This window comes from Euprymna scolopes, chromosome 4 (genome assembly GCF_053919585.1).
Source record: "Euprymna scolopes isolate OS-2025 chromosome 4, ASM5391958v1, whole genome shotgun sequence".
NCBI lineage: Eukaryota > Metazoa > Mollusca > Cephalopoda > Sepiida > Sepiolidae > Euprymna > Euprymna scolopes.
This window is the reverse complement of record NC_136485.1, coordinates 179,341,279-179,368,826: the sequence shown is the minus strand read 5'-3', so window position 1 is coordinate 179,368,826 and position 27,548 is coordinate 179,341,279. Positions and strand designations below refer to the sequence as shown.

General features: G+C 31.5%; 1 protein-coding gene across 1 annotated transcript in view; it reads left to right on the top strand.

The window, feature by feature from the left end:
- Positions 1-27,548, top strand: part of LOC145270423 (methionine synthase-like) — a 164,358-nt gene that overhangs the window by 61,799 nt on the left and 75,011 nt on the right. Inside the window, exons 11-16 of the mRNA XM_080126066.1 lie at positions 13,084-13,151; positions 18,822-18,901; positions 22,070-22,182; positions 25,332-25,472; positions 26,473-26,658; positions 26,878-27,057. Coding sequence (XP_079982192.1) covers positions 13,084-13,151; positions 18,822-18,901; positions 22,070-22,182; positions 25,332-25,472; positions 26,473-26,658; positions 26,878-27,057 — 768 coding nt within the window. The remainder of the gene's footprint in view (positions 1-13,083; positions 13,152-18,821; positions 18,902-22,069; positions 22,183-25,331; positions 25,473-26,472; positions 26,659-26,877; positions 27,058-27,548) is intronic.

The window sequence follows — 27,548 nt, the reverse complement described above, 5'->3', positions numbered from 1 at the left end:
TATGTATGATTTAAATATATAATATATATATATATATATACATGATTATATATATAATATATATATATGATTTAAATATATTATATAATATATATATATATACATGATTATATACAGTGATGATCATATTTATTGGCACGGTAAAATAAAAGTTAAATTTTGTCTAATAAATTCTAAAAAAGGGATTAAATTAAAGAAAATAACAAAGTATATTATGTATTTTTAACTGGCCTTTCCGATGCAGCAATCGGATTTTAGAAAAAATAAATAACAAAGGAACAACAAACATAATTGCAAAAAACCCTTGTTCAAAATTATTGGCACGGCTTTGTTTTTCTTTTAGTATCAGTATAATGTCAATTAATTTCCGGTTTACGTGCTTTCTGAACTTTTTTATAGCCATATTATGCTTGTTTAACGCTAATTCAGTGAATAATTTTTTTCAGATAATTTTTAGATAGCGATTTATTTAAACTATTATAAGTGACTAAATTATAATTTTCAATCGCCATGGTTAAAACTAAGGAACACAGCGAAGACGTCAGGAAGCTTGTTGTAGCATGCCATACCAATGGGGAGGGCTATGATAAGATTTCAAAGAAGCTAAACCTTCCCAAATCCACTGTTAGAGCCATAATAAACAAGTTCAAATCGCAAGGCCACGTTATGAGTTTAGAGGGTAGAGGGAGAAAAAGGATTCTTTCCCCAAGAGATGAACGGAAAATTGTTCGACAAGTAAAACAAAACCCAAGGATCTCTGTTGGGGAGATTGTTGATGAACAGAGCACCTCTGGAGTGAATGTATCTCGACATACAGTTGGTAGAGTTTTGAAGAGAGCTGGTTTAAAAGCATTTCGTCCGAGAAAGACTCCCTTATTGAAGCCTATGCACCTGAAAGCAAGGCTAGCCTTTGCAAAACGTCATATTGATAAAGATGTTGCATTCTGGAAACGTGTTCTATGGACTGACGAAACGAAAATAGAGTTATTTGGCCATAATAAAGTGTCTTATATTTACAGAAAATCTGGCGAAGCTTTCCTGCCTAAGAACACCATACCCACAGTGAAGCACGGTGGAGGCAGTTTGATGTTTTGGGGATCCTTTGCTGCCTCTGGACCAGGGCGACTTGTTAAGGTCACAGGTAGCATAAAAAAGGAAGATTATGTTAAAATATTGGATGAAAACCTGAAAGACTCTGCTAAAGAGCTCTCACTTGGTCGTCGTTGGTGGTTCATGCAAGATAATGACCCAAAGCATTCGGCTAAACTGACTAAGAAATGGCTTGAGGACAATCATATTAATGTTTTGGAGTGGCCATCACAAAGCCCAGACCTTAATCCAATTGAAAATTTATGGAGAACATTAAAATTGAGGGTAATGCAAAGGAAGCCTAAGAATCTTATTCAATTGGAGGATTATTGTCAGGAAGAGTGGGCTAAAATTACTACTGAAGAGTGCAACAACTTGGTTGTAAACTATGAAAAGCGACTGAGGAAGGTAATCAAGGCCAAAGGCTATACAATTGATTATTAAATAAATCGTGCCAATAATTTTGAACAAGGGTTTTTTGCAATAATGTTTGTTATTCCTTTGTTATTTATTTTTCCTAAAATCCGATTGCTGCATCGGAAAGGCCAGTTAAAAATACATAATATACTTTGTTATTTTCTTTAATTTAATCCCTTTTTTAGAATTTATTAGACAAAATTTAACTTTTATTTTACCGTGCCAATAAATATGATCATCACTGTATATATAATATATATATATGATTTAAATATATTATATAATATATATTATATATATACATAATTATATATATATATTATATATATACATGATTATATATATATATACAATATATATATATGATTTAAATATATTATATAATATACATTATATATACATACATAATTATATATATATATTATATATATACATGATTATATATATAATATATATATATATATGATTTAAATATATTATATAATATATATTATATATATATACACATGATTATATATATAATATATATATGATTTAAATATATTATATAATATATATTATATATATATATACATGATTATATATATAATATATATATGATTTAAATATATTATATAATATATATTATATATATACATGATTATATATATAATATATATATGATTTAAATATATAATATATATTATATATATATACATGATTATATATATAATATATATATGATTTAAATATATTATATAATATATATTATATATATATACATGATTATATATATATAATATATATGATTTAAATGTATTATATAATATATATTATATTTATATATACATGATTATATATATAATATATATATGATTTAAATATATTACATGATCATATATATAATGTATATATGATTTGAATATATTATATGATTATATATATAATATATGTATGATTTAAATATATTATATAATATATATTATATATATATACATGATTATATTTATAATATATATGATTTAAATATATTATATAATATATATTATATATATATACATGATTATATATATATAATATATATGATTTAAATATATTATATAATATATATTATATATATATACATGATTATATATATATAATATATATGATTTAAATATATTATATAATATATATCATATATATATACATGATTATATATATACATGATTATATATATAATATATATGATTTAAATATATTATATAATATATATTATATATATATACATGATTATATATATATATGATTTAAATATATTATATAATATATATTATATAATACATATATAATACATATGTATATATTATATACATGATTATATATATATATGATTTATACTTATTACAAGTATAAATACATTTATAAGGAACTTGAGATGGAAAGCCTACCATTTTATATATGATTTATATATATATATATATATATATAATATATATATATATAATATATATATACATATATATATATATATATATAATATATATATATATATATATATATATATATATATATATATATATATATACATATATATAATATATATATATATATATATATATATATATACATATATATATATATATATATATACATATATATATATATACATATATATATATATATATATATATATATATATATATATATATACATATATATATATATACATATATATATATACATATATATATATATATATATATATATATATATATATATATATATATATATATATATATATATACATGAGTGGCTTCCGGGCCTTGATAAGTGGTGATCACTGTGTAAAAATATATATATATATATATATGATTTAAATATGTAATGTATATATATATATATATATACATGATTATATATATATATATATATATATATACATGATTATATATATATATATATATATATATATATATATATATATATATGATTGAAATATATTATATAATATATATATATAATATAATATATATATATATATCTATATATATATATATGTTGTGGTTGCAAGGTTGAACAATAATTAGTAAGGAAATACAATGAAGACGCAAACAACAAGTTAACGCAATAATAAGTGTATTAAAGAAAAGGTATATTTGCAATATGTACAAATGACGGTGTCGAGTCAGAGAGTCTTGGTGGGAGGACATGTACGCTCTTTGGCGTCACTTCTGGTGGCATTTGAGTAAGACACACTAAGGCCAACCTAGGCTTGCCATTTATAGTGTTATGTTATTCGCATATGCAAATAAGTGGTTGCCACCACAACACCCCCCCCCTCCCAAGATTTTAAGTCACACAGATTTCAATATTTTTTTCTTTTTGGGTTTACCATTAATGGTTCATTCACTTTTCTTTTCCTACCTGATCTTCGGGGTTCAGGTACATTTTGAGGCGGTTCCAAATTAAAAGATTCGTATATTATATCTATGGTGTCCTCCTCTTCGACTGTTGTCGTATCATCATCATCTTGGATATGACGTTTTTTTATATGATTTAGGTGCCTTTTATGTATATTCTGTGGACCTTTAATCATGTATGTACAATCACCAATGCGTTTATCCACTACTCCACATTCCCAGTAAGATGTGTTATTTCTGTAGCACTTAAAATATACTCGATCTCCCGAGTTATATTTCTTTCTTCTCGTGTGTGTAGTGTTTCGGATAATTGCCTGCCTTGGCAATAGTTTGTCAAACGCTGATTTTACCTTTCTGGCAAACATTAGATCAGCTGGTGATATGTTTGATGGTGTACTAGGATGTGGTGTAATCCTATATACTTGCAAGAATTGTTGCAAAGCTTGTTCTGTTGGTGTTCCAATGGATTTCTTTAACGCTCGTTTTAGCGTGTCCACGAACCTTTCCGCGAGGCCGTTCGACCTTGGATGATACGGCGGAGTCGTGATGTGCTTCACTCGGAACGTGTCGCAAAATTCCTTAAACTCTGCGGATGTGAACTGCGTTCCGTTGTCAGTGACCAGTGTGTCTGGTACACCGAATCTTGCAAACAACTCGTGTAGGAACCCTATTGAGTTGTTCGTTGTTGGATTCCTGCAACGCATTACCTTTTTTTTTTTTTTTTTTTTTACATAGGCATCACCACATTATCAAGGCCAAGAGGCCACTCAAGGATAAGGGTTAAAGAGCGTACAGTAGAAATTGGACATTATAGTAATCATTAGTAATGAAAATTTTGTAAAGTTGATAACTTATATGGAACGGCTCATCAAGAACTTATTTACGTTAGACTTGAAGACAACCATATTGTAGTCAACCGGAAAGCAGGAAAACGGAAGACAATTCCACAGGCGTGCAGTTCTAAGAAAGAAGCTTTGTTCATGGAATCTACGTTTAGGTTTAGGCACAGATAAAGAGTGGGGGGAATTATTGATAGTGTTTACAGCTAGACGAGTGTTTCTTGTGAAAGTTTGGCGAGGGGGGACCATAGATTGAAGCTCAGTTGAACACTTTCCATGAAAATAACGATACATCAGAGACAAACTCGCAACATCTCTTCTGTGAGATAAAGGTTGCAAGGAAGAGAAAAGGACATCTCCTACGAGGCTACGAAGTCTATTTTGAACTCTATCAAGGCAGGCCAAGTCCTTTCTAGCAGCTCCTGCCCAGATGTGGCAACAGTATTCCATCCTTGGACGTACCTGGCTCTTATATAGATAGAGAATAGCATCAGCAGTGAGATATCTACCGGATCGATAGAAAGATCCCACCATTTTTCCAGCGGCCTTGGCAACAGATTTGATGTACGTGTTCCATTTAAGATCAGGAGTAATGGTCAAGCCAAGAAGTTTGTCAAAACTTGAGGCCTCCTGAAGACGAGAGCCATTCATTTCAATTGATGTCATATGTGGATCAGAATGTTGATGATGTAAAGAGAGAAGCTTGGTTTTAGATGCATTAAAAGTAACCAGCCATTCTTTTCCCCATTGTACTACGTGCTCAAGATCAGAGGAGAGAGAATTGGAGAGAACTTGGTCGTTTACTGTCTTAGATGTGCTACCATAAATGGTAGTGTCGTCAGCATAGATGTCTACAAATGATGTAAGGATGTGATTTGGAAGATCATTAATGTAGATCAGGAAAAGAGTTGGGCCCAGGATGGACCCCTGAGGGACACCGGCATTAATACTGTGAGCTCCGGCCATTTTGTGAAACTATCCACTACAATTAAATAATAGTTTTCACCTACTGGACCAGCGAAGTCCATGTGGATTCTCGACCATGGTTGGTCGGTTTTCGGCCAAGGTTTGTGTACTATAGGTGGAGATTTTGCCGCTAACAGGCATCCTTTACATTTATCAATTGTTGTCGCTATGTCAGTGTCCATGTTACGCCAGTACATGTAGCTTCTCATTAACGACTTCATTTGATTTATCCCCGGATGTCCTGTGTGGAAATCTCTTAACATCCTATTCTGCAATTTTTTGGGTATTACCACTCTCTCGCTGTACAGTAACACATCGTCACATATGGAGAAAACTTCCTGCACCTTTGTGTCCGTTATAATTTTCTCTTTTATGTCCTTTATATATTCATCTTTCTCGGCTTCCCTTTTAATGTCCGACAAAGTTACGGGTAGTTCCTTAATGATGTTTGCTACCATATTTTTTACTTCAACATTTGTCCGAATTGCTGCAATGACTGATTCTTCCAGATTGTGTTTCTGTGGTATCAGTCTTGACAGTCCATCCGCATGGCAAATCTTTTTTGATGCTAGATGTTGTAGCTGGAAATCGTAATTAAGTAGTATTGTACCCCAGCGCAGCAATCTATTTGCGGTGTATACCGGCAATCCTTTTTTTGATCTATAGATCGTGACTAACGGTTTATGGTCGGTTTCAAGTATGAATTGTCTACCATATAAATATCGGTGAAATTTAGTCACGGCAAAGATTATGCTCAACGCTTCTTTTTCGATTTGTGAATATGCCCTTTCGGCTGGTATCAGCGTTCTCGAAGTGTGCGCTATTGGTTTTCTAGACCCATCCGGCATAATATGTTGAATGCATGCTCCTAAGCCGTAGGAGCTAGCGTCACTAGCGACGACTATTTTTAAGTTTGTGTCAAAGTGCGTTAAGAATAATTCGGATGTTAGTGCGCTCTTTATTTTGTCAAAAGCGGTTTGACATTCTTGCTTCCAGTTCCACGGTGTATCCTTTTTAAGCAGATTATTTAAGGGGGCTCGCAAGTTATGCATTCCTTCAATAAAAGATTGGTAATAATTTGCGAGTCCCAAGAAACTCTGCAAGGTTGTTACATTATCGGGTGCTGGCATATTTTTTATTGCCGCAGATCTGTCCGGGTCTGGACGTCGTCCATGTTTGTTTATTATGTGTCCAAGATACTTAATCTCGTTCATACAAAAGTCACATTTACTTTCTTTTACTTTAAAGCCGAATTCTTGTATTCGAGTAAATACTTGTTTCAAATGTTCCTTATGTTCTTCTAGGGATTTGCTCCTGACAACAATGTCGTCCAGGTATGCACATGCGCACTCAATACCACTTAGCATGGTGTCCATCGCTTGCTGAAAGATGGCAGGCGCTACTTTGATGCCAAAAGGCAATCGGTTGTATTTGTATAATCCCTTATGCGTATTGATGCATAGTATTTTTGAGCAATTCTCCTCGACCGGTATTTGCAAATACACGTCGCTCAAGTCTATCTTGGAGAAGATATTACCCCCATTCAACTTCGTGAATATTTCCTCTGGGCTTGGTAGGGGGTAATGGTGATCTTTTAATAGGGAGTTGACCCCGGTCGAAAAGTCTGCGCACACTCTAACTTCGTCATTCTTTTTCTTTACGTATACGGTGGGGGCTGCCCACTCGCTGTGTTCTATTTTTGATAGAATTCCCGTCTGTTCCAATCTATTTAATTCTTTATCAATCTTTTCCAACCCAGCGAACGGAACATTTCGCTTTTTTCTAAAAATTGGGCTGGCATTTTCTTTAAGTTCAAACGAGGCCTTGAATTTATTGCAGCGACCTAAGTTAGTCGTGAATGCCTCAGGAAATAATTCTTTTAAATCGTCTTTTATATTTACTGTTGTTGGAGAAGAACGTTCTAATTTTTTACAGAATGTATTGATTGGCTTATCCCATAGTCCGAATTTCTCAATTAAATCTATTCCAAACAGATTTTCACTATTTTTTAGTACGAATATTTTTAATTTCTTCGAAATCCCTTTCAATTTTATCGGGAGGACAACTTCTCCTTCAAATTTTATACCACCACCAGTTACCGTCCGGGCTGCTTTACTAGTTTTCATCATGGCCGGTTTTCCCAACTTTTTCCACGTATTCAGGTTTATTATAGAAACATCGGAGCCAGAGTCGAGTTGTAACTTTATTGATGTTTTAAATATTTCCACTTTTACGTATTTTCGCCGATCTTTGTCTAATTTTGTATTTGATTTTGTTTGCTGTACTCTCTTTCTGATGTAATCTTTATATCTGCAGCAATCGCTTTTGTGTCCCACCTTCTTACAAATGTAGCATTTTTTCTTCTTATAAGGACAATCTGATTCCCAATGCTTTTCTGCACATCTCTTACAGTTATATCTAGGAAGAGGCTTGTTATATTGTGTACTATATTTATGGTTATTATCTTTGGAATATCCCGTTCCATTGCTTTTCTTTGTAAAGTTCTTGGTTGGTGCGTATGGTTTTCTAACTTTTCTTACATATGCCACTCCGGATTCTTCTATATTTTTTGAATCCTTTTTTAGTGTAATGGCCCTTTCACAGTCCTCTGCTAGTTTCTGGAGGGTTAAATCTTGCTCAGATTCCAGCTTAGACAACACTCGTCTGCGTATTTCTGCATTTTTCGTGGAAACTAACCCTTGAGCGAAGATTAGACATTTAAAATCTTCTACCGTTAGTTCTGCAAGCTTAAAATTATCGCAGTTTTTATTGACAACTGATGCGTATGTCAAATAATCTTGGTTGTCCATCTTTCTTAGATTGATGCACAGCCATCTTTTATGAAAAAGAGATATATTTGGATTAAATAATTCTTTTAGTAATTTTACAGCTTCCATGAACTCTAATTCCGCAGTTTTTTTTAGGTAATATGTAATCTACGAATTTGCTGTGTTCTGATGTACCCAATTTTCTGAGTAAGAGGCTCACTTTCTGACTATTTGGCCAATTTTTACAGTCCAGTTGAAAAACATCCTTGTATGCTTCAAAATTCTTCTCTTCCTCAGGCACATAATGAAATGTGTCCATGCTATTAAAAATAGTTGTATGGGAGAAATTAACACTATCGACATTTTCTCTATTACTCTTTAGTAGTTCCAGTGTTTTAGCAAAACGTTCCTCTTGTCTTTCTTCATATTCCAATTGTAGTTTCTTATGCCTTTCTTCCTGTTCCAATTGCAGTTTTTTCTGCTTTAATTGTGCCATTTTCTGCTTTTCTTCTTGTTCCTGCTGCCATTTCAATAATCTGTCCTCTCTCTTTTCCTCGCGGTCAGCTTGTGCCTGTATTTGTGTTTGCAAAAGCTCGTTTTGTGTAGCTTGTCTGCGTTCATCCCGCTCAGCCTGTGCTTGTAAAAATTGCATGAACATTTTTGCTAAGTCTTCTATGTTTTTTTTTTTTCTTTTTTTTTAGTGTGTAGTTAAAAAAAAAATGTACCATGTACACTATACGCCGGTTTGGGTTACAACAAAAAAGCAAATTGCTGTAAGCTCCTGTTTTCAATAATAATATCGCTGCTTGCAATAATATATTCTTTTTGCGAGTCACGCTGCAAAAAAAAAATAAAACAGGTTTATCTGGAATCACGAAATGGAATTGACTTTCCGTTTTTAGGCACTTACTAATAAGTAACTCTTTCCACAAAATAAAAGTTTGGTTTTTTTTTTTGTTTTTTTTTAATCGAGTCACAATTGAATAAATGTATGCAGTACATTTAGTTCTTTGAGTTTTTTTTTTTTTCTCTAGTATTTTAGTAATTAAAATACCTCTTAAATTGAGATTACTTTTTTTTTTTTCCCGTGACGTTTTACTGTATTATCCGTTATTCAGTGACAACTTCAAGAAAAAAAAAATCCTTTCCTTGAATTTTAGTTTTAGCTGTGGTATTTCCTTTTAGTACCGACGTCAACCAAAACATTAATTAAAAAGTCCTTTAGTTGTTGTTTTGTTTACGGAGAACAGTAATTAGAATCCACTGGTGAACTTTTTTCGTAGGTTACTTCCTTGCTTTTCGTAACACGGGTCTGACCTGTCGTTTTTTGCGACAGAACAAAGTTCGCTTTTCGTTTGCAAGTTGGTCCTTTAGTAAGATTTGTCGTGTAGCGACAAAACAAAAATTCACTTTTACATTCGTTTGCAAGTCGAATTTCCAGAAAACGGCGTAAATTGTCGCTTTTGCCACGTTAGAGTTTTTTTGTTTTTTTTTCACTTGAGTTGAAACTTCTCTTTAGCGTAAAATCCGTTTGCTCGTCAACACTTTGCATTCCTTAAAAAAAATGGTCAACCTTTGCGTTGTACTTTTTTTTTTTTTTTTTTTTAAATAGTTCTTCGTCAAACTGTTATATTTGACGCTTCATATCTCGTCGCCAACTGTTGTGGTTGCAAGGTTGAACAATAATTAGTAAGGAAATACAATGAAGACGCAAACAACAAGATAACGCAATAATAAGTGTATTAAAGAAAAGGTATATTTACAATATGTACAAATGACGGTGTCGAGTCAGAGAGTCTTGGTGGGAGGACATGTACGCTCTTCGGCGTCACTTCTGGTGGCATTTGAGTAAGACACACTAAGGCCAACCTAGGCTTGCCATTTATAGTGTTATGTTATTCGCATATGCAAATAAGTGGTTGCCACCACAACAATATATATATATATATATATATATGATTTACATATATTATATAATATATAATAATATATATATATATATATATATATATATATATATATATATATATATGATTTAAATAGATAAACATTCGTTTATATTGCTTATTTGAGAATCTTTGCCTTGGCTTATCAATTCATGCAATAGGAATGAAAAGTTTACCCTATAAAAACAAGTGTAAACTTTAAACTAATATAAATAAAAATATTTATATATTAATCCCAACCAAATGAAAAAGCTCAATACAAACACAATCGGGAGTAGAGCTTGTCATAAAGAAAAGAAATTAAGACTGTAAATTAAAATTTACAAGTAAATTCATTCTTCAACAGAATACTCCAAAAACAATTTTCAAGAAATCCTTATTCCACAGTTTCAAAGAATGCTATTCTCTTCACAGGAAAGAAAGCTATTAACAAATTATTATTATTATTATAGGTTGTTATTGGTTATTATTGGTTATTATTCGTTATTATTCGTTATTATTGCTTATAGCATTAAATCAAACAACACTTTATGATGTTTAGTCATAAATTGCAAAAAAATATGTTCATGTCAGTTAAAACATGTGAAAATAGGGGGAAAAATGGGGAAAAAACAAACCGAGTATAGAAGGTCCAAAGTGCATGAAGACTCACTCAATTGTAAATCTAAAAAGTGAGGAAATTAAAAAAAAAAAAAATTCAGAAGTTCAATGTCAACTGAAACATGCAAGTAAATTGTAGAGTAAAAAACAATATGATTGGAAAAGTAATTGCAGTGCGAGAAACAATCCGATTGGAAAAGAAATTCAATGTAGCTTAAAAGAATATAAAAATCCACTTGCAGTTACTGAGAATGCCCCAAAATTGCAAGGTTAGATTTCAGTCATTTATATGTAACCAACTGCTTCCATTGTTAGTCAGGCATCTAATGGCAAGAAAGACATATTTGAAAGTCAAGTTAATTCAAGAAGAAACTAAATTCAAAAGTAACAAAATCATAGCAATATTAATAGTGATAAGTAATATCAACAATGGCGACAATAATAATAAAAACTAAAGAAAATATTGTAGTAAAAATTTAAATGATTAATGAAAATAAAATGTGGAGATAATATTGGTATTCATGCTATACATTAAAATTAAAATTTTGGAGTACCATTGTCATTGATAAAATTAAAGAAAAAAAGATTAAGAAGACAATAGTACTATTAAATAAGAAACAGTAGAGATTACTGCCAATTGAAGCAATCGTTATAAAGTTGCTCCCAGCAGTAATGAAAAGTAGAAAATAAGATTGAGAGGAGAGCAGCTAAATTCTACAGAATTAAATCAATTATACGCCCCACACACAATCCCTACCTTGATGGATTTGAAAACTTGATTGATCTCGTTAAGAGGATCCAATTCAAAAAGCAAAAGCACCTTCCTAATCCAGCTTCTAGAAAAATGAACAATTTTGCACAAAAAGTGAAAACTAGACCCCATATATCTGTCCTAGCTGACAAAACAAAAAATTACTACAAATTTGACTACCCTGCTTATAAAAAGCTCCTATACAAAGCTTACAAGGTCGTACCTCCTAACACTTTTAATAAGATTAATTAATTAAAATTAATGCTGATGCAAAAAAAAACTTTTATAATCGATGAACATCTATAAATTTATGGAAATATTAACTCCAGGCACTGCGATGAAGCCTGTCTTTAAAATTTACATTACACATCCATCATATCATTCTCATATCATTTCTCTTCATGCAACGCATGTCCTCAATCCTCAATGACAAAGTTTCACTTCCATACATCATCACTCCGCATATACATGCCTGATACACTTGAGCGACAGTGGTAATGTCCCATCAACTCCCAATTCTTGCAATCACACTAGAGCCTGCTCCACCCTGTGCTCCAATGGTATCACCAAGGTAATAAAACTTCTCAACTACATCAATAGTATCACCATCAAGAGTTTTCACCAATCTCATTATTCTTACACATAAATTGGTCATAATTTCTCAACTTTATTATGATTCCACTGCACTTCTTGTGTATCATCACTTGGTAACATTCTGTTGTAGCGATAAAAAGGGGACATAACTCTAAATAAAGTTAAGAGTTATTGTCCATTGCCCTAAGTTACTACCCTTGAGTCCCTACCAACGTAGATATCAAGAGATAAGAAAGATTTAATATTAAACAACTTGAAGGAATGAATTGAATTTGGGTTTACGCAGAAAGAAATATAGATATGTCGGCAAGTTATAATGAACATTTTACATTTCAGCAGGAAATTTTGCATTAACAGAAAATAATAATCATACACAAGTATGGTTTATAACAAGTAAAATCTTTGTTTGGATGGATGAATAATGCAGACATATATTGACAAGTTGAAATGAACATTCCGCATTTCAACTTGTCAATATATGTCTGCATTATTCATCCATTCAAACAAAGATTTTACTTGTTATAAACCATTCTTGGTATATGATTATTATTTCCTGTTAATTTCAGTGTTATGTGATCAGTAGTTTAAGCGTTTATCAGTTAGATATTTACACATAGACAAATATACACACACACACATCTACTGTTTTATTCATATAGATTAAATGAGTGACATTTTGGGAGAGGTGTATAATTGATCATGAGAATGATTGATGTGCTGTTGATTTTTCAGTCTATTGCTAAAGATGGTTTGCTGAACATCGTTGGAGGTTGTTGTGGTACAACACCAAGTTACATCAAGTAAGAAACAATTGTTTATGTGTTTTGTTGTTTCATTAAGGTTTTGAAATGATTATTTAGTGTTACATATCAAAAACATTACATCAATAGTGTTTAAGTCAGCTAACATGAATTTTGACAAGGATCACACTGAGTGCATTATGATGACTAAGATCTATAGAACAAAATTGTTTTCAGATATGAATGACATGAAGTTGAAGCAGGTCAAATGGTAGACAAAACAGAAATATGAAGATATAATGAATGACATCACTTTTTCAAGTTGGAAGAAGTAAAAGTTTTTCAGACCAGTCTCTCTGTGGAAGCTGTGCAAATGAGACACTAACAATAATGTAGAAGCAGAATATTGCCTCGATGTCTCAGTGTGTGTCACTTATTTCAATAAGTTAAGAAGAAAATAATTAGCGAAGAGGACTCTCTCTCTCTTTTCTGAGTCAGTTCTCTCTAAATAGAACCTTGAAAAACACTCTTAGCAAATGTCTCCTTCTGTCTTCTTTCTTCATAAAACTGCTAGGCAAAATAGTGATAATGAAGAGAAGTGGAATGTGTGTAAAAGATCAGCATGTATAAACACTGCGCACGTATGTATGAAGACACTTATTTTGTTATTGAATATGTAAATCTAATCTCTAATGAAATGGTTTGGTTGGTTGTTTTGAAAGGACGCACACCACAGGAGACTTTTGCTGAAATGAAAGAAACTTATGGTGATAATGCCCATCATATGACCTTGTAAAACGCTGGCATCGTGAATTCAAACATGGCCGGAAGTCTGTGGAAACAGCTCCCAGACCTGGTCGACCCCCTTCTGCCATTGATGAGGCATCTGTCCGTCAAGTTGAGGCTGCCATTTTGGAAGATCGGCGCATTACTATTCGCCAAATAGCCCAAGATGTCAAGATTAGTACAGGGTCTTTGAAAACTATCATTCATGACCATTTGCATATGCATAAGGTGTCTGCCAGATAGATTTCCAGGTTGCTCACACCATTCCAGAAGCGAGAACGCATCGAGTGCTTGAGGATGAATTTGGAGATGTGCCAAGAAAATGAGTCAAAGATTTTCAAAAGACTGATTACACAGGACGAAACCTGAGTCCATCACTATGATCCAGAGACCAAAGCCCAGTCAATGCAGTGGAAGCACTTGGACTCACCACCTCCAAAAAAGGCAAGGGTGCAGCCTTCCACTGGCAAGGTCATGCACACAGTCTTCTGGGACCAGGACGGAATAGTGATGACAGATTTCCTGGCAAAGGGTACCACAATTACAGGAGCCTATTATGCTTCACTTGTGAGGAAATTAAAGGTAGCTATCAAAATCAAGAGGCGGGGCAAGATCAGCAAAGGTACCCTCCTCCTGCAGGACAACGCTCCGGTTCACAACTCACATGTTGCCAGATCAGAAGCACGAGTGTGTGGTTATGAAATCCTTCCCCCATCTTCCCTACCTTCCTGACCTTGCACCCTATGACTTTCACCTCTTCCCAGCCATGAAGTTGTTTTTTAAAGGAAAGCGTTTCCCAGATGACGCAGCCTTGATTTCTGAAGTCACGTCGTAGTTGGAGGACCAACTTGGGGTGTTCTACAAAAACGGTCTCCAGAGCTGCTTCAAACTATGGGAGAAATACATAACTCTGGGTGGTTCCTATGTAGAGAAAGACTAATAACTGTGCCAAGTTTTGTTGCTCTACTCCTATGGGAATTGGGTCAGGGGCATTACTTATTGCACACCCCTTGTATCAACCCTTTTCGCGTTATTTAATGCCGAATCCAGTTATTTTGGAAATAGTATTCATGTTGCATCCAGCTATTTTGTAGAAGGTTTTTATTCTTCAAGATTTTTGTATCTTCAATTGCTAATTTGTAGTGTTTGGTTTGGTTGTTTTGTAGTGGATTTTATCGTTTTTGTTCCTTGTCCTGCAGAACATGAATGAGTTTTGCAATGGAAGACGGAAAAGAGTTACCATATTAATGTTTTGTACATTTTAAATTAGTAAACCAGTCGGAGAAGTGGGGGAGATAGAAAGAGAAAGAGGGAATGGGAAGAAAGAAAAGGTGGGTTGTTGTTTTTGTTTGTAGTTTTGCAGAACATAATTAAGTTTTGTAAAAAGAAGTCGGAAAACAAAGAGCATCAATGTTAGGTGCATTTTATCTCAAGAAGCCAATATCTTCAGACAGCCTGATCTGGTAGCACCAAGCTAACGTAATGGTGTCTGAACTGTAAATTTGTAGATCTATTATAGACACATACAAATTTAGCAGTGTGCAATTCATTATTATTTCATTATTAACTTATTGAGATTGCTTAACTGATACAAACAGAAAGTTAGAAGAACTAGTGATCAACACCAAAACTACTCCCACCATGTCTCTCTGAGAAGATTTTTGTATCTGGAACTTTTAGCCAATAGACGCCATATTGAAGAGTGGCAGGAGAAAAGTCACTATCTCATTCGATTTGTAAAAAAATAAGCATGGTTTATTTCTTTTAAAATTGAAAAACAAAACTTATATATTCTAATTTTTTTATGATCATCATTCTAAAACAAAATTTATATAAAACTAGAAGGCCACCCGACTTTGCCTGATCATAAAATATGCATAAATATTATATTTTATTTCATACAGGAGCTGAAACTTGTGCATACGAGTATTATGTTTTTTTTAAACATTTCATTTTTTGTAAGTAAAAAAAAATACTCAAACTGAGATAGAAACCAAAACCTAAAGACATTGAGTCAAGTATGATAACCATTAGGCCAGCTTGACAAGATCTTTAAAAAGTGTTTCCAAACCTACTTATTGTTAACATAAGCAACCTTTTGTGTGAACGATTTAGGCTCATGCATTCATGAAACAGTTGACAAACAGATAAAAATCTGATGATCCCATCATGCCAACTTTTCAATTTTTACCCCTTACCAGCCCTTTTTCCAAATGAAAACCGATTGAAAAGGTTTCCACATGTCTGAATACCCTATATACCAAATTTCAAGTCTGTAGATCAAAAATTTGATTAGTATATAGGTTGAGAATTGTCCTCACATACACACACATTCTCACTTTTATAGATATATAGATAAGAGAAAAATAAAGAGGGAAGGAAGAGGCAGGCGGATAGACTAAAATATGCAGATATTAGAAAGAGATTTAATATAAACAAATCTATTAAAAACATTATTCGATTAAAGAGATTGACATTGTTTGGACATGTTTTCTGCTCTCTAGTGTATATAACTGGCTTTGAAATCTAGTGGGCAATGCCCTTTTCTCCTCTTTTTTTTTTTTTTTTTTTTTACACAGTGATCACCACTTATCAAGGCCCGGAAGTCACTCTTTACTACCTTTTTCTCACAGAAGAGACGTTGCAAATTTATCTCTGCTCTGTCGTTATTTTCATGACAGGTGATCGACTGAGCTTCAATTTATGTTCCTGTAAAACATTCACAAACAGCACTCATTTAGCTACAACCACAGTCAGCAATTTCCCCTATTTGCTATCTGTACCCGAAACTAAATGAAAATTCCATGAACAAAGTTTCTTTCCTAGAACTGCCCACCTGTTGAACAAAATACTGTGGGTTGCTTCTCAGCTAACTACAATATGGTCACTTTCAAGTCCAATGTAAACAAGTTCTTGTTGAGTCATCCTCTTAGATAATCAAATTCTAGCCAATTATCAATTATCATGGTGTTATCTCACCGATCATCTGATATTCATTAATTTTATCCCTGAGTAATCTTTGGATCTTGATAAGTGGTGACACACATGTAAAAAAAAATACAAGTAAGTCAAAGTATTGACTGTGATGTCTCCACTCAAAATCAGACTTAACACTGATCACATGACCTCCACATTTCAACCAATCACGTAAGAGCTTGTTCAATTTTGTTAGAACCAGAAGTTTACAGTCAACAATGAGTACAAGATTTGTGAGTCCTGGGTATGACTTTAAAACACATCAAGCGGTAAGACCCCATTAGGTGGTTCTGGTGAATGTGGAAATTCTTCTTAGTTACTATTGCTTCCAGATCTACTTTGCCTCAGAGTGGTAATACCTGTTAGGACATGTGATGCTATGAAATGAGCTGTCTAAAGATACTGGCTTCTTGATCAAAAATATGCACCAAACATTGATGTTATTGTTTTTTTTTCCTTTTCTTTACAAAACCCAATCATACTCTGCAAAAACTAAAAACAGCAATTCTTTTCTACAAAACAATCAAACCAAACACCATGAATAATTATTTGAAGATATAAATAACTTGAAGCATAAAAACCTTTTCCAATATTACTGGATTCAGCATTAAATAAAATGAAAAGGGTTGATATACTATAAAAGAAAACAATCAAACCAAATACCGTAAATAATAATCATTTGAGGATTTAACAAACTTGAAGCATAAAATATTTCACCAAAATGACCAGATTCGGCATTAAATAACCTAAAAAGGGTTGATGTACCATAAAAACCAAACATGATAAATAAGTATTTGAAGTGGTTCATCCAATCTTGAATCCTTTTCTTTAAGTTGACTTTTTCACATTTAAGCTCATACATAAAAGTGTATAACCTGTACATGAGGTATTCACTTGAGGTGTGTTGAGCCAACTCCAAGTGAATTCACTGCATCACAAGTCAAAGCAGTTCGTCCAGATCTGCATACTGCTGATTCCTCAGAATATTTCAGCCATTTATGATTCTATCATCACACACCGAAAATGCGAGGAACGGTCATAATCTCCAAGTCATGAAAGTGTCCTGTACTTTTTTGAAGATGTTTGATGCAATATTTTATTTACTGGAATTCCATGAAGATCTATTTGCAGTGCTATAGTTGCTGCTCTTGTCATGTTCTGCAGAATTATGGTGATTATTGAATGAATGAAGAATACATGATAAAAAAATAGATGAAGAATATTGACTGAATGCGTAATCAATTAAATTGCGGCAATCAACAATTGGCAAATGGTATCTTTTGTTCATTAAATTAAATTTTTACCATTATTTTTTGTTTTTTATGTTAGGTGAAAGTGCAAAATAGTTAATCTTAAGAATGGCTTTCTAAATAAGGCTATTATTTCAGTATGATCTATAAACTGCACAAGTACCATTTTTTTCATTGAAATTACTATTGGCCATTGTTTTCAGTAACAAAGAAACACACATTTTTAGTCATCACCTTAAAAATTAAAAAAAAAAATACATGAAGTTTCATTTAGCAGTTAACGTAATCTTCTCAGAACATACGAGGTGTTTTAAATAAGTTTCTAAACATTTTTCACATGGGCACTTTTATTGATACGTGAAACTCTAATTTTCTTTGAAGTCATCTCTTCTGGCTGCAGTGCATTTATTTTACCATTCCAACAACTTGTGTGAGCATATCAATGACCTTCGTAACAGCCTCTTTCATCTCCTCAATTGTCTCATAACGACAACCTCTAAGGTTTTCTTTTAAGTCACAGGGAGAAAGATCTGGACCATAGGTAAACTTATTGAAGGCACCTCGTAAGTATTGTATCTTCTTTGTTGGAACTGCCATTAAGACCTAGCTGTGTTATTACTCTTGCCATGTTCTGCAGATTAATGACTGAATGAAGGATATATGGTAAGAAATGTCTGCAGAGCTCGTATTAACATATGACTTTTTTTTTTTTTGACAGAGCAATTGCTGAAGCAATGGCTAGCTGCCCTCCTCGTCCGTTGGCTGGTGATGTGCATGCTTCATTTCTACAATTGTCAGGTAAGTAATACTTCATCTGTTTGATTGAATCATACTCTTATATATTGGTACCCTACCTCAGTAAGTAGAAATTATGTTAACTAGTATGAATTTCGTGAGAGTTATATTAAGTATATGTGAGGACAATCTGCCGGCAAATGAAAATAAACCCAGTGCATCGAGCATCAGTGAGGCAAGAGGAAAGTGGCCTAAGTTAACAGATGATCAAGAGTCACAAGATGAGGCAACGATACAGAGAACAGTCTATATGGGATCATGCACATATGTAAAAAAGTGAATTTAGTATTCATTATACTTTCTGTCATGTGCACATATTTGTAGAGCAATGTCACAGTTGCTGCAACAATATTTACTTAATAAAGCTGTTGCTTTCACTACAATAAAATATCATTCAATGATATGTCTATCATAAGTTGTCACATATTAGGTACTTTATGTCAGTAGCGATTAAGTTAGAATTTTGACAAGAGTCACAGTAAGTGCATGATAATCAAGATATCTAAAACAGATTTTTCGCAAGCATTTAATGGAAAATAGGTGACAAAGTAATAGTTACGGATCAATCGATAGACAAAACAAAGTCGAATTATGACAAATGACACAACTGGCTCTATGTAATTTTTACCCCGTTTATTTTTCACTTTTTCTTTTTTTTAAGTTGTATTTTCCTCGATTTAGCTCTGTTGAGCGAGGTATGAAACCTGGTTAGCTAACCTTTATTTTCATTTTTTATTTTTTTAAATCATTATGTTGATTTATTTAGCCATTATTATGTATATATATATATATATATATATATATATATATATATATATATATATATATATATATATATAGTCCTGGTCAAAATCATAAGACCACTTAAGAAAGTAAGCGTTTACGCATATTATCAAATTTTTAATCAAACAAATGGTTGAAACCATTGCCAAAAGGGAAAATATGATGTAAAAAATTAAATCTGCTTCATTTGAAACCTTAACCCTGATCTAATAATTATTTTTTAAAAAACAAACATTTTCACCAGGTCAAAATGATAAGACCACTTTAATAAAATCTGCTAGTTTTCTAATTAATGAAAAATAGGTGACAAAGTAATAGCTACGGATCAATCGATAGACAAAACAAAACCGAATTATGACAAATGACATGTTTTCAAAGAACACAGGTTTTCAAATCAGTTTCTCAATGGAAGCTGTGCAAACAAGTCACTGTCAATAATGTAAAAATAGTCTAATTCGAATGTTACCTCAAGTTTCTGTCTGCCTGTGTCACTCATTTTCAGTAAGCATTTAAAAGAAGCTTATTAAATAGCAACCACTAAAAAGAAACAACTAAAACAGAAGTATATAAACATATGGCACATCTATGTATAAAGACTTTTGTTTTCTTATTGAAAATGTCACAGAAGCTGCTAAATAAAAAATAACTTGTGTTAAAATTGCTTTTATGCAAATATATATCAGGTATTTCTTTTTCTTGATTAATGTCGCAGACCTGATACACAAAATGGATTGCTCACTGCTTTTGGTCATTACAGTCATCCTCATCAGGTGAAATGCATCAACCTTGTGTGCTGTGTATGTGATGGATGAAGGTGTATAACATTGCTCTCTATAACTGACCACCACATTGACTGGCTCTCAATATATGGCACCAGACACAACTGGCTCTATGTAATTTTTACCCCATTTATTTTTCGCTTTTTTTTTTTTAAAGTTGTATTTTCCTTGATTTAGCTCTGTTGAGCAAGGAATGAAACCTAGTTAGCTAACCTTTATTTTCATTTTTGTTTTTTAAATCATTATGTTGATTGGTCTGTATTTAGCTATTATTATGTATGTATATATATATATATATATATATATATATATATAATAAAAATTACAATAAGTTTACCAAGGTAATCAAAATGGTAAACTTAATGGTAAACTTAATGGTAAACTTAAAATATATTATAAATATTAGAGTTAATATTTACAAGTAAAATAAACTCAGCCAGATGTAAAAGCTCAATAAAACCGAAAAGGAAATAGAGCTTATAATATGAACAAATGATTAATAAAACATGTTAAAAGACATCTTGAAAAAAAGTTAAAAACATATTTAATTTTAAAAAGGAAACACAAGATAAGTGGATAGTCCTTAATCCGCGGAGTTTCGAAGAAATACTCTCCTTCTCATCAGAGGGCAGGAATTAGCAAAATGCAGGATCGGATTTTGCATATAAAAGTATTTAATGAAACTACAAGTAAGTCACAGATCTTACTTGGTTAAAAAAAAAAAAAAAAAAGGGTGGGGTAAGGGGAACAAAAGGCAAAAGAAAAATGATAAAAAGATTTCACATGAATGGATAGTCCGGTGAAGGGTAAAAATCCAAAAATGGTAAAATCCAAAACGGTCGAATTTAAAATTTCAATCCAATGAGTAAATTCCAAATGGTCCAAAATAATCCAATTTTGACCAGGTGAAAATGTTTGTTTTTTAAAAAATAATTATTAGATCAGGGTTAAGGTTTCGAATGAAGTAGATTTCATTTTTTTTCCATCATATTTTCCCTTTTGGCAATGGTTTCAACCATTTGTTTGATTAAAAATTTGATAATATGCGTAAACGCTTACTTTCTTAAGTGGTCTTATGATTTTGACCAGGACTTTCTTAAGTGGTCTTATGATTTTGACCAGGATATATATACTTGAATTTAAAAAAACATTATTATGTTCCCAATCTTATTTTTTAATTTGAATTCTTTGACAGGTTTAGAACCCATGTATATTATATATACACATTAGCCACACCCCTATTTGGTTCATTCTCAGGTTCACTTTTAAAAGATGCAACATGGTTTCTGAATCTGTCCTTAACCCCCCCCCCACCAGATATATCCTCTTATTAGTATTATATATATATATATATATATATATATATATATATATTTATATCTTTTTATATTTGGGGTAAACAGTTACATATGGTCGCTACAAATAGCCATCTGTTTCAGTCAAAGAGACTTTATCAGGCGACCTAGAACCTCTCGACGCCAAAAAGAAATATATATATACACACACACACACACACACACACATATATATATATATATACCTACTTGAATTTACAAAAAAAAGATTATCATGTTCCCAATCTTATTTTTTAATTTTAATTCTTTGACAGGTTTAGAACCCATGTATATTGGCCCTCATACCAACTTTGTTAACATTGGAGAAAGGTGTAATGTGGCTGGTTCCAGAAAATTTGCTAATTTAATTAAAAAAGAGTGCTATGAGGTAACCCGACTTTTTTCTTTTGCAATAAAAGATCAATGTGTAGTATAATGTGTCAAGTCCAGTTTAGTATAGCACAAGAAGTTAAAGAGAAATACTCTACTTTGATGACATTTTTGGCTATGAATTCGGAAATTTATAACCAATGTTTATTAGAAAACAGTCCTTCATGATTTTCATTTGCTCAGAATTTGGCAAGATTTTTAATCTTGCACCGTCAGATTAAAAACAATTTTTTGAGAATAATTGAATACATTATTACTATGATTTAAATTGTGTTTCTATTCATAAACATTAGACCATATAAAAAATAAAATAAAGTATTTAAAAAGTATTATCAGTATAAACTATTTCAAAAAAGGTTTTCGAACAAAAAAAATATGGATTATTTGTAAAAACAACAATATAATTATAAAATAGTTTGGTGTGGTTATTTATAATAAAATACTAAATTTCCAATTCATTTGAGTATTTGCACTTAAAAAAACAATAAAAGTTTCAGTTATAAGAAAAAGCTTTGTTGCAAAAACCATTCCAATTATAAGAAATTTTTATTTTATTATTTTTACTTAAAAATGTAATTAAAAACAGTTACATTTTCTTATGTGTTAATAATTAAAAAAAAATTAATTATATAAATGACAGTTGTCTCTGTGTATGTGCTTGTATATCCAGCTAAAAGTAAAAAAAAACTACAAAACAAAGAACCACAAAGTTGGCATATTTTTGATCAGTATTGATCCGGATTAATAATATTTAAAATTTAGAAACAAATATTCATTCCTTCGAGGTCAACAAGTCTGGACTTTGTCAAGAAGTATTTTTTCAGTGTTATTATGTACTAATTTGGAAATAAAATGTGTAATAATTCGACAATATCTAATATATAAAATGTCTGTGTGTATATCTGTGTATCCAGCTAGAGAGGAATAGGCTGGGCAAAAGTGAAAGAGCAGTTTTAGAAAAATGGAGGAAAGAGAGAAAGATAGAGAGGCCGAGAAATTTTAGTAGAACTGTTTCATTTTTGTTCTTAGCAACGCTAAGTAGCTCAGAGAGTGTGACATAAAATATAATGACAAACAGTTTTTTAATAACACCAGTTGTCTGTTTTAAAATTCAAAACCGGAAGTCAAGGCTTGCAGTGTATCAAATATAGATGAAATTTGGGCAATATAATTACTGGCCATAGGAGTTGTTTTGCCGACCAAATTGTCCATAAGTAAAAAACAAAAACTTTAATGAATTGAAATAATCTTTATTCCTCGACTACTTGCAAACAGATTTTTCTGCAAACCTGGATTACACATATTTTGGATTATTGCACACATTTTAGATTTTAATTTTTAATTTTAATCTACTTGTCAACACTATAATTCCGGATTCTTCTCATGGGAACATTGTCTCTTATCATCATTTTGTCTTGATAATATTTAGCTTCTCCATATCTTTTCATTTGGTGTTTTAACCTTTATCTTTTAAAAAATAAAAGGATAAATTAAATTTTTTCACCATTTTATGAACTCTTCACAATAAATATTTTTGCATTTATGACTAGCTTTCATATAATGCAGTTTCAATTAATGCCAATACAAACAAATTCATATAATGCAGTTTCAATTAATGCCAATACAAACAAATTCATATAATGCAGTTTCAATTAATGCCAATACAAACAAATTCATATAATGCAGTTTCAATTAATGCCAATACAAACAAATTCATATAATGCAGTTTCAATCAATGCCAATACAAACAAATTCATATAATGCAGTTTCAATTAATGCCAATACAAACAAATTCATATAATGCAGTTTCAATTAATGCCAATACAAACAAATTCATATAATGCAGTTTCAATTAATGCCAATACAAACAAATTCATATAATGCAGTTTCAATTAATGCCAATACAAACAAATTCATATAATGCAGTTTCAATTAATGCCAATACAAACAAATTCATATAATGCAGTTTCAATTAATGCCAATACAAACAAATTCATATAATGCAGTTTCAATTAATGCCAATACAAACAAATTCATATAATGCAGTTTCAATTAATGCCAATACAAACAAATTCATATAATGCAGTTTCAATTAATGCCAATACAAACAAATTCATAGCTTCATTGTTATAATATTCATTTGCTAATATCTTTCCTCTGGCGAAAAAAACACATTTTATTGACACTCTGTTAATTAAGAAAATTTCAATACATCTTATTTGTGTCAAACAATAAATTCATGTAAAATATAATTTATAGTCTTAAATTTGTATTCTTCTTCCCCTCTCTCTCTCTCTCTCTCTCTCTCTCTCTCTCTCTCTCTCTCTCTCTCTCTCTCTCTCTCTGTCTACACACACACATATATAAAAACAGGCATACATAATAAAATGAAATAAAATAAAACATTGAAATAATAGAATGGTTACCAGGTAACACGTGCTACCTAAAACATAAACAAAATTTTGTAGAAAGAAATTGAGAAAAACAAAATCTGATAACAAACATTTTATACAAGTAAAAAAATAAAAAAGTTTTAGCCATGAAAATGTTCATAGAACAACATGTAGCTTGAGGAAATAAAAGTTAAATGTTCATTGTATGAAGAGGTAAGTATTTGTGTATTTGGAAGAGTGGTGTTGTGTATGTGTGTGCGTTAACTTTGTTCTTGTAATGCATATATGAATGGAGCTGACCTGTGAGTTGTGGAGTCCATTCCCTTTCAGCAATCCCAGCCCAAGAAGAGCACAGGATGGATTGTAGAGAATGCGTTCTTGAGGTTCTTTTTTGTGATTTTCTTAACTGGGTTCTACAAGAGTTTCTAATTTGACACTGGCTTATTACTTTCGCGTATAGGTGTTACTTTTTGGGGATTTTGGCATATTTCCATCGTTTATAAAATTCATGTTAAAAGTTATTAGCTTTAGGACTGAGAAACAAAAGAATTTCACCAAAGTGGAAAAGAAAAGAATGTAAACAATTAAGATCATTTGCCTATTAGTGTTTATAGAAATTATTTCACAATTTCTATTCTCTCACAAATTCTCATCAAAAAAATCTCAAAAAATATAAAGGGGCGGGTGCTGATTATATCTGACAAAAATAGATATAAAATGTTCTAAAATAAATTCCTGTTATTTTATTTTTAAGGAAGCTTTATCGGTTGCAAAAGACCAAGTGAATAGTGGGGCCCAAATTCTTGATATCAACATGGATGATGGGATGCTGAATGGTGTTGAAGCCATGACAACCTTCGTCAATTATATTGCTTCAGAGCCAGATATTTCAAAGGTGAGTTATTTGAATCAATCACAAATGGAATTTCACTAACTGATTTTTCAGTTCATGTTCAGAATTTACATTCATATTAGATACAAAAATAAAGAAAAATTTGTATAGCGTACATACTCGTAATAAAACTGAAATATCATAGTCCAAAAATCATGTAATTTGATTAAGTAGTTTTACTTTTAACCCTTTATGACCTGAATTATGATGTAGATGATTAAAAAATATTTGTTAATTTTAGTTAGTTTAAAGGGTAATGATACTATGATTTTAAAACTTTTTCACTATAAAGGGTAATGATATTATAATTGTCTTCAAACGGGAAAAATTATGAAGTTCAATAATTAAACTACCACTGAGAATTTTTGCATTTCATAAACTTGATTTGATTATCCATAAAAATGTGTGATTATGACAACAAATAAAATCCTCCACTCTCTGAGACAGACGGCGGCATACTGAATGTAAGCAATGGACAGTTGCAATCTAGAGGTATCTGGCATCTAACCAGATACTGAACTAATACGTACAAGGCATAAAGTGTGAATCAATTCACACTTTATGCCATTGTATTTATTTATGATTGAACGAATTAGTTCAACCAGGTCATAAAGGGTTAAAAAGAAAAGAAAATTTTATGAGTAATCAAAGCATTACTGAAAACAATCTAAAAAAGAACAGAAATGGTAACTCAACAATAATTCAAGCTTGCCAAACAAGCAAGGGAGATAACTCAACAATTCATACATAACTAGATTTATGTTGCGATGCCTACAAATTCCCATTAATTGCTTAAAAATGATAAAATTAAAAATTAATTAAATTAGTAATTATATAATTTAAAATTAAATAGATAACAAAAAATTTGTTGATAATGCAGTTGAAAAATTTAGGTGTGTTATTCAAACATCAATTTGATTTTAACTCCCAATCATTTTCTGATCGAAGCAATTACCTTTTCTATTGATTGATTTTATGATTATATATTGATTTGTTTCCCTAGGTTCCTTTGTGTATTGACTCCTCCGACTTTGCTGTGGTTGAGGCTGGTCTCAAATGTTCGCAAGGTAAATGCATTGTAAATAGCATCAGCTTGAAGGAAGGAGAAAAGGACTTCATCGAGAAAGCTAAACGAATTAAGTATTATGGGGCGGCAGTTATTGTGATGGCCTTTGATGAATTTGGACAGGTAAGAATCAGAGAGATATCTTCATCGGTTTCTTAAGTTTTTTTTTTTTTTTAGCTTTTTAGCACAAACTCTACTTAATATATAGGTGACACTCATAGTGTATTTATTTAAAATTTTTCTGATAACTATCAGAAACTATAATCATAATTAACTTTTGAGATTATTGTATTAAAATATTTGTTTTATCTAATTTATTCCCATTTTGTCATTACTTCTTAGGCGACAGATGTAAAGAGAAAAGTAGAAATTTGTCAACGGTCATGCAAGATTTTAACTGAAAAAGTCAAGTTTCGTCCACAGGAGATCATTTTTGATCCAAACATTTTAACCATTGCAACAGGAATTGAAAGTCATAACATTTACGGATTAAATTACATCGATTCACTTAAAATTATCAAGGTAAGTTAATGTTTATAAAATTTATTCAAAACTTGGAAAATGGAGGCAAAATGGATTTGCGGTTGATTAAAGAATTTACTTTTGGTTGCAAAATGTAGAAACATTCTAAATAAAAGAGCAGAAATCGGCTAAATTTCTGCGATACATTGTTAAAAAAAATGAATGCAATTATGTATAAATACGTTTCTGAATTTTGGGGAATAGGATTAATTATTCATATTTTTTGGATTCTTTGGACTACTGTTCTCATCTTGAGTGTTATTTTCACATTTATTCAACTGATGTAATAACCACACTTCTTAACATTATTGAACTCATGAATCTTTCTGTCAAACTCGAAAAACTGCAGAAAATTTGGAATAGAACCATTTATTTATTCCACAGGGGTCGCATGCTCTTTTACCAGCAGCCATGACTGGGTAGAAGTCCTAAGTAATTTGCAATTGTATTTTGTCACCTGCACTGAGGATTGAACCTCCAACCTCCAGAAG